This window comes from Polyodon spathula, chromosome 24 (genome assembly GCF_017654505.1).
Source record: "Polyodon spathula isolate WHYD16114869_AA chromosome 24, ASM1765450v1, whole genome shotgun sequence".
NCBI lineage: Eukaryota > Metazoa > Chordata > Actinopteri > Acipenseriformes > Polyodontidae > Polyodon > Polyodon spathula.
In genome coordinates this window covers 18,920,384-18,929,661 of record NC_054557.1, presented here as the reverse complement: position 1 = coordinate 18,929,661, position 9,278 = coordinate 18,920,384, and the positions used below count along the sequence as shown (strand labels likewise).

Genomic DNA, 9,278 nt, shown 5'->3' with positions numbered 1-9,278 from the left:
CGTGTATTTATTTTGTTTTTTCTATAATCTGTAATAGTTAATTTAGAAGGGGAAATTTTAACATAAATGAATGTGGGGATCCACATTAAAAAAATCCAGCCTGCTATTCAGTATTAAGTAAGTTGAAGATTTGTGGTGATAACACTTTGGGAAAGCATTATCACCGCACTGCTGGGAGAGCGGCATTGCTTACTGAAAAAGTTTTCTTCACTATCTTTTACGCTTGTTTAAGCTTGTGGAACCAGACGCAAAGCTGATTTAAAAAGAAATTAATTATGACAAACTGATTTATTTATTTAAATACAAATTCAAACAGACTAATCTGATAAGTTTGTGATATAAGTACCCTGGATAGTGAGTTTGTTCACTCATTACTCATGCGCTGGAATGAAGAACACACGAGCACCTGTGCTGAGCCTCCTTCTTCTGGCGCTGATAAAAGGTAAAAATCACAATGCAATTTATATTATATATATATATATATATATATATATATATATATATATATATATATATATATATATATATATATATATGTGTGTGTGTGTGTGTGTGTGTATATATATATATATATATATATATATATATATATATATATATATATATATATATATATATACATACATACATACATACATACATATATACAAACACACACATACACCTTTATATATAAAGGTTGGGAAAAAGGAATATTGCTGTGTACCAAAATGATCAATAAGAAAAAAGAAAAGGATATTTTAGGTACTTAAAAAGGTAGAATAATTGCTGTAAATTTGTATTTTTTATTGTTTTGGCCATGTTACGGTATTTGTTCTGTTCAGATTATTTTATTAAAGTTATTAGTGTAGAATTAGTACAGCAGGAAAATGTTTCCTTTAGTTTGTAGTGCGCAGCTAACGCTACGGTAACTTTAACTGGAAGATCTTGCGCACTTTGACGTGCCTGCTCAACTGAAATGGAGTTTGGTGGTGTCTTGGGACAGGGGGAGACGTCAAAACGGGGTAGTTTGAACAAGTTTCATTGAGCTCTGTATTTTAATGCAATAATTAAAAGCAACAAACCTGTGCCAAGAAAATAAAGAATATTGAACAGAGAAATCTCGTTTGGACATTGTTTATACACTTCACGAACCCGGCAGGCGTTCTGACAATCTAAGTTGCTCGCTCAGGAAGAACTACCCGCTAGCAGGGTTGGCAATTTATTATTATTATTTTTTTTTAAACGGATTTATTTGATTTAAATCCGATTTTTTTTATTTATTTAGATCAATTTTTGATTGATTTTATTTGTCTAATTATGGATTTTCTTTTGTAGTACCGTAGTCGTAGCTCCATGGTACCTACAAACTGTAGATGTAAGGCTGTTGGAAATAGTGGTTTGTGAATAGTTACATACCAAACTAAATTACTCAATCTTCTAATACTATAAATCAGGCGATGGTTTGCGATGCGTCTGCGAGTTAAAGACTGTGGATCAGAGAGGGTGTGCTTGGGGTGCACTTTTTAATGCTACGCCGGCTTTGGATAGCCCATACATGCCCTTAATTAATATGTAAGGTACCAGAATAGAGGCAATGTTGTTTCATTGCCATGGTATTAATAAGAAATGTGGCGTCATACCACACACATCAGTAGATGGCGCTATTATTAACACTACTGAAAGATTTAATTATTAAGTGATATTGTGAATGGTACTGAGCCTAACCCTAATCTTAAATAACAGGTCTTAGTTGCAATGAACAGTAACTATATAATGTGTACTAAATAACGCAGTATATAAACGTCTCAGCTACGCAGCATCTTAGTTAGTAGAATACATACTGAATAAGACGGTTTCACTTTAGTATTTTTTGTACAAAATAAGTGGAGAGCGTGTTGATTGTAACTTACAGAAAAAGGTAGCTAGGATTTGTGGGCGTGTGTCAGAGAGGGAGGAAGTAAAGCAAAAAAACCCCCAAAAAACAAAAAAACATTTTTGTGTGGTCATGCATACTTTGTTTAGGGAGCTCATCCTGAGCAAGAACGTCTGCTCCTCTGAAGAGAACACAAACTTTACCGGTCTACATTATTATTATTATTATTATTATTATTATTATTATTATTATTATTATTATTATTATTACCATACACAAAAACAGCCCAGCATGAAAAGCCCTGGTTTCCTATTTCTGGATCCTCTTTCTAGTTTTATATTTATTTACAATCCAGCATTTGTTGTTAAATTGTTTGAACCAACTACTAAATCACAGTGGAGTCAGTTTATTACTCGCCTTACTGCATTTACAATGATCACTTTCCTTTACAGCTTCCTTTACTCATAAACTGATGTTTTTCACTGTTTTTAAATAATAATAATAATAATAATAATAATAATAATAATAATAATAATAATAATAATAATAATAAATTATTTTATTAGTAACTTGAAATTACCTAAATAAAACAAATCCTTCAATGAATAACGGTTAGATCCTCCATAATTGGATATCGTTTGTAATAAATGTGGTTATTGAAATAAAACAAAGCTACAATGTGAACGGGGCTGCAGTCGGTAGCTTTCTAACAGCACTGGTTATATAGTATCACACTCAGCTTGATTCATGGTTGTGCAGCGATCCTGAATTTCTAAAAGTACTCTGTTGAAACTGACGGGTTTCATTTGTTGTTGTATTGTTGTTGTCTGTAGCAGAAAAACTACAAGAGTATTTTGAGAAGTGAAAGTATGTTTAGCATGCAGGTGGTATAGCAGACTAGACTTTGACAGTAGATACAAGTAACCCTCTTTCCATCCAATGAACCTTCAGAAAGGTTTTAAAAAAAAAAAGTTCCATTCACAAGTCCTTCACTTTGAGCGCTTTGCTACCTAATACGTTTCCGTGACTAATTTTATATTCAAACGTTGACTACACTCATTGCGGGAAATTAATTACGGTATGCTAAGAGGGACAAAACAGGAGTGCAACTGAGGAGCGTTAAAATAAATAAAATAAAATAAATTAAAAAAAAAAAAAAAAAAAAAAAACTAAATCTCCCCAGAAATGAACGCGTTAATCGCAGAAGTTTACCAGTGCTTCATTTCAATCTATCCTAAACATACGTGGCATATTCTAACATATTCTACTTTCTCTCTACAGCACCAGTCTCCAACGGGTCTCCTGCCAGTGAGCCTTTGCATCTCAACAGCAACTGTGAGTGTTGATGGATGTTTGCATGGGTGTGCATTCATCAGCAAGGGGATCTTAGATGGCAGCATGTGGTTAATCTAAATGTAGCTATAACGTATGAATAATGTTTCAGAGTTGTAAGAAGGTGCTGTAGCTTTAGCGGTTGGATCTCATGACTGGGCAGTATGATTGGTGTCTGAATGAGGTTCCATTGTTTTCATTATTTTAACCTGAATGTTCATTTTCAGATGGACCGGACACCCCCATTGTGACAATCAGCCCCCCAAACCAAGTCTATTTTGTGGGAGCAGACGTCACTATGTCTTGCTCTGCACAGTCCAATCCTCCTGCTGTCTACCAATGGGCATTTAACGGAGTCTATTATAACGGATCAGGTTCAGAGCTAGCCATTAATCTCCTTCAGCTGGACAACACTGGAAACTATACCTGCAGGGCTTATAACAATATAACCCACAGATACGCTGTGGTCACACAAGAGCTCTCTGTTGTGGGTAAGTGATGTGGTTTGCACATTCAGAGTGTGACAAAACTGTACAATATCTGTTCTCTGACCATGTTAAAAGCTGCCTGTTCTATCCACAGCACCGATAACTACAGTGGCTGTATCTCCCAACCAAGCACAGCCAATTGAAAACAAGGCATTCAGTCTGAGCTGTGACGTGTCTGGGACTGCTGACTCAATGCGCTGGCTGAAAGATGGTCAGCCTCTGTCGACTAATGAGAGGATAACATTGTCTGGAGAGAACAGCACTGTCTCCTTCAACCCAGTCCTGCAGTCTGATAACGGCACATATCAGTGTGTAGCTTCTGACCTTATCAGTGTAATGGTTAGTCTGGGATACACACTGGTTGTCAATTGTAAGCAGTGTACAATAATATCTCCCTTCTTTCACTGAGCTTGCTGAATTCAGACACATTTCAGTTTGGTCCACTGGGTTGTGAGTGTCTAAGGCTTTTCAAAGCTTTGTTTGTATTGCAGATGGACCAGAGCAAGTCTCTATTTCAGGACCTGATGCATATCCTGTAGACTCAACAGCGTCGTTCACGTGTGCTGCGCTCTCTCATCCCCCCTGTGAATACACCTGGTTATTCAATGGGAAAGAAATTGCACAGGGCTCAGTTTTCACAATAAGTCCTGTAATGCCAGCCAGCGTTGGGAGTTACACTTGTGAGGCCTTCAACTCAGTGACAGGAAAGAAGGCTTCTTCTTCCGGAAAGGAATTTCAATTGACTAGTAAGTGAAATGTGTTTGTGAGAGAGGAGACCAGTTGTTCCCTAACGATCCATTTATTTGAAAAACCATGATACATTTCAAGCTTTTTGGAGCATTTCTTTCAGACACTGGTTACCGGCAACAGTTGCCTTTGTCTTCAACATTTGAACGAACAACCACAGCATGAGGAACGGCGTATTTAAATCTGCATATAACAGAGACAGTATATCCTTGAACAATAAATACATACAAAACAAATCTAGTTTTCTTACTAATATTTCCAGTGAAATTTCCAACCCACCTTTGTTTTCTTCTCTACCCATAGCAAATGTCTCCCAACCCACAGTCCGTTCCAATGTGACTAATCCAGTGGAGTTCAATGACACTGTCAGTTTGACCTGTACAGCCTATGGCTCTGCTGTCTCCTACCGATGGTTCAATGGCAGCTCTGTGCTTAGTGACAGTGAGCGGATTCACCTGAGTGATGACAATAAAACACTGACCATACCCAGGGTGTTGAGATCTGATGATGGGACCCTGTATTGCTATGTGTTTAACGTTGCCAGCAACAGCACCAGTGAGCCGTTTCATCTCGTTGTGAACTGTAAGCATTGCACTAATTTATAAAGTAGTGTGTGGAATACAAAGAGGTTACTGCCTGGAATCTTGTGTTCAGTCAGTTTTGCCAATGAAAGGTGGAAGAGTGACCAAATAACATATTGCGCCATGAATCATTGAGTGAAGTTATAAAAAGTAATTCCTCTCCAGTGGCATAAAACTGATAGATTTCAGGCAATATCCCCCTATTTCAGCCTGCATGGCTTTAAATTTTAAGGTCAAACCTTATTATGTATTATTTGTTATTTATAAAGCCCTATTGTTTATTACTCCACTGCATTTCACAGGTTTTATGTTGTACAGCAAATACATAACCAAGCAACGGGCACAATGTCACAGTACAGTGTAACTAAGGGATAGGATTCAAATCAGTAATTGAATCAGAAACTAGGACCATGAATCCGGCTGCTTTGTTTGTTTTTCATGACTAAACCGTTGCGTTCCTCATACTGTAGGAAGAAAGAGTTGTATCATCAAGTGTGATAGAACTTGTTCGACATATTTTTGGTGAAAAATAGCTCTATGATGTTGAACTGTTGCTGGCTGCATTATTAGGTGTTGTGCACATAATGCGAAAGGCAAAAATAAAATAACATAGGCAAAAATGTGCTTACATTTTTCTCTCTAAAGAGAACCTGCAGTGTTTCCTTTAGTTACAGACTCCAATGCAGGGCCAAGTGGAATGGTTGATACAGTGTGGATGTTTGATTGGAATTCCATTGAGTTCACTTTTTTAACTTGAATGTTCATTTTCAGATGGGCCGGATGCCCCAGTTGTCATTATCAGCCCCCCAAACCAAGTATATTTTGTAGGAGTAGACCTCACTATGTCCTGCTCTGCACAGTCCTATCCACCTGCTATCTACCAATGGGCATTTAATGGATTCTACTTTAAGGAACTGGCCTCAGCACTGTCAATTACACAACTTAGCATGGACAATGCTGGAAGCTTTACCTGCAGGGCTTATAACAATATAACCCACAGATACGCTGTGGTCACACAAGAGCTCTCTGTTGTGGGTAAGTGATGTGGTTTGCACATTCAGAGTGTGACAAAACTGTACAATGTCTGTTCTCTGACCATGTTAAAAGCTGCCTGTTCTATCCACAGCACCGATAACTACAGTGGCTGTATCTCCCAACCAAGCACAGCCAATTGAAAACAAGACATTCAGTCTGAGCTGTGACGTGTCTGGGACTGCTTACTCAATGCGCTGGCTCAAAGACGGTCAGCCTCTGTCGACTAATGAGAGGATAACATTGTCTGAAGAGAACAGCACTGTCTCCTTCAACCCAGTCCTGCAGTCTGATAACGGCACATATCAGTGTCTAGCTTCTGACCCTATCAGTGCAATGATTAGTCCAGGATACAAACTGATTTTCAATAGTAAGTAACATAAAAACATCTACCTTCTTTTCTGCGCATGCTGAATTCAAGTACATTTCTGACTTCTTCACTGGGATGCGAGTGTTCAAAGCTTCTCGCAGTTATGGAATACAAGTAGTTAATGTGTATGCTGCATAGGGATTTGTTAACTATTTCAATATGTGCTTTTATTTACATGTAGTACAGTATTTTACATGGGAAACTTCATTATTAACAATCTCACCAGTTCATTTTTTTACTGAGATTCTTTTACTATGCAAATATTTCAAATACTTATTTCAAATACTGTGTCCTGGGTATATGTCATATCATCTGATTGTAGCTAGACCGTTGGAATCAATTTGAAATGCAACACACCTTCAAGTGATCAGGTATCAGGAAGCAGAAAGTCATTTTTCATAGAGTAAATAGTGATGTCTTTGAAATACCTGCATAGCTCAAATGTAAGTGTGAAATGCAAATAAAGAACAGATGAAAAAGAAGGAAGTAATACGTTGCTAGGGCGTGTCAATAACAGTTTAAATGTTATAAGTGCTCTTAGATTAGCTTTTTTCTATTTAAGATATCCAGAAGGCTACTGTACATTATATTTTATTTTGTAATTTTTTTTCTTTTGAAGACCCTAATGGTTCTGCTTCCTTGGCATCTGGACATGCAGTAGAGGTGGTGATTGCTGTTCTGGTTCTTCTGCTTTGTGTTTCAGGTTAAAATGCTGCAGGTGAGTGCATTCACTCAGGGTTTAGTGTTGCCCATATTTTCGTATTTTAAATCTTTTTAAAGAAAGTCAAGGCTATAGCTCTTACACTTCTGATGTAAAGATTGTTTTGAGGAAAAACGTTTTGGTTTGATATTCATGGGACAATCTTTTAGTTATTGCATATAACAGCAAAAATAATTGAATTAAACCATTGTCTTTTTCTCTTGTACAGATTCATGAATCACAAAAAAAACCCTTCAGAGTATGACTGGAAGAGTAGCATGTTTTATTTACTGTGAAATGAGGCTTGATTGCTTGAGTTATTGCTTACACTACCTGATAATTATGGAGCTCTCCCACCGACTTGTGGTTGTGATCCGAGCACAGAAGACTACGCCTGCACAGCTCATATTTCTAGCTATATTGTGATGCAGTACCTCAGCTCTGTAACTGCTTGTCCGAGCGAGTCTGGCTCTCTTGCACAATGGTTAAGATTTTGCCTGGCAGGCTCAGTCCCTGTCTGGGGGTTACCTCGTCCTTCCATTCCCCGCGTCCGCATTAGGAAGACCGGCCCAACCAGAATGCTTGGATGTCTGTTGAGCTGCCACTACAAGGTCGCAGTGTGAGACAAACTGAAACCAGTGTGGCACGCAATGACAGACTAGGTGTTGTGTAGACATGCTGGAGTTAGAAATATATAATCAACACTTTCTCTAATGACACATATTTTATATGTTTTTAACATTTTTTATATGTTGTATCTTTTACTTAAATGAACGGATTTTAAACACAACCTAAGCAAGGGAGTTGACAATGAAAACACAATGGAAAATACATTTGCAAATGCTTGCTGGTCTGATTCCTTAAAGTTGTAACCTAATCCCAAATAATAATAATAAAAATGAATCACAAACTCTGACAAACACCCTCAGTCCTTCAAATTCAAATGTCTCTGCTGAATGGTGTGGATCCCTGGATTTAAAAACAATGATCAGTATTTGTATTTTTATGTTTATGTTAAGTCCCCTTATTCATAGTTATATTTAGTTTAATATATTTCATATTAGAAGTGTTAATAAAATCTACACAAAAATGCACCATAAGAAGTCCTCCGATATTGTTACAATTATTATTTTTCTATAAATGACTACAAAACTGGTATGCATAGGACAACGATGTGCACAGCATCTACAGCATGTACCTTTGGGAAATCATTTGAATTCTAAAGGTTTACTGTTGGATGACATTTAAATGTTTAAACTCCAAGCTAATGTATTTTTATGAAACGTTGCTGTAATACACCAACCTCAGATTTTGTCACAAGGTGAACTACTGAAGGTGAACCAGAAACCACACATGCACCTGTGAGATCAGAACTACAGAATATTTATTTTAAAATCAGATATAGTACAATAAATGAAAACCAGTGTTACTGGTCATGTTGGCACCAAACACACCTTTCACTGTTTATAGTTGTCTAATTGGTGGGCAAGGTGATTGCTGTACAAATACAAAGCAAAATGCTATTAATTCCATATTTATTTTGCGACTGACTGATGCATGTACATTAGCAGTCTGATCAGCTTCTCGTGTATGGTTTCATTTGCTACACAGCGTGATGCAGAACGAGCGAGTACCAGTGCTGACCCTACTCCTTTTTGCGTTGATAAAAGGTAAAGACAGAAACAATTGATTTACCTCTTTTTGTGTTTGTCGAGTAAATCAGTTTGCAAACTCCTTGTGCAATATTACACTGATAGAGCTTCTTATAAGATTCACCTTTAATTAGACAGCTTACAGATGGGATTTCATTAGGTTTTCTTGTTTAGCTTTTCTGATTTCTACTTTTTCTCAGTTTTGGTAGCAGTCTATATCTAGCAGGTTTTTTGTGTTCATTATTATTATTATTATTATTATTATTATTATTATTATTATTATTATTATTATTATTATTATATTTATTTTCTTGTTGTTCTTATCATCAGGTTATTGGTGTCTGGATGTAACCATTGTTAAAAATCCTGTGAAGATTGGGGATGATGTGCTGTTTGAGATTAACCCCCCCTCAGTGCCACAATCAGGATCCTGGAATGCACAGACGATGTTGGCTTTTTGGATCGGATCTACGGTGACTCTGGGTGATGGATATAGTGGGAGAGTCTCTGTGAATACTTCC

The 9,278-nt window shown here is 37.0% G+C and overlaps 1 protein-coding gene across 1 annotated transcript; it reads left to right on the top strand.

The window, feature by feature from the left end:
* Nucleotides 1-387: 387 nt before the first annotated feature.
* Nucleotides 388-8,687, top strand: LOC121298936 (carcinoembryonic antigen-related cell adhesion molecule 5-like). The gene is made up of 10 exons (XM_041226274.1): nt 388-442; nt 3,137-3,190; nt 3,415-3,678; nt 3,770-4,045; nt 4,167-4,421; nt 4,726-5,004; nt 5,775-6,038; nt 6,130-6,405; nt 7,025-7,123; nt 7,335-8,687. Exons 1-9 carry the CDS (start codon nt 388-390, stop codon nt 7,111-7,113), a joined length of 1,812 nt encoding a protein of 603 aa, XP_041082208.1. The 3' UTR covers nt 7,114-7,123; nt 7,335-8,687.
* Nucleotides 8,688-9,278: the final 591 nt, after the last annotated feature.

Coding starts and splice junctions, on each gene's coding strand:
- LOC121298936 (XM_041226274.1), top strand. CDS start 388: ATGAAGAACACACGAGCACCTGTGCTGAGCCTCCTTCTTCTGGCGCTG. Junction 3,191..3,414: donor TTTGCATCTCAACAGCAACT/GTGAGTGTTGAT, acceptor GTTCATTTTCAG/ATGGACCGGACACCCCCATT. Junction 5,005..5,774: donor GTTTCATCTCGTTGTGAACT/GTAAGCATTGCA, acceptor GTTCATTTTCAG/ATGGGCCGGATGCCCCAGTT.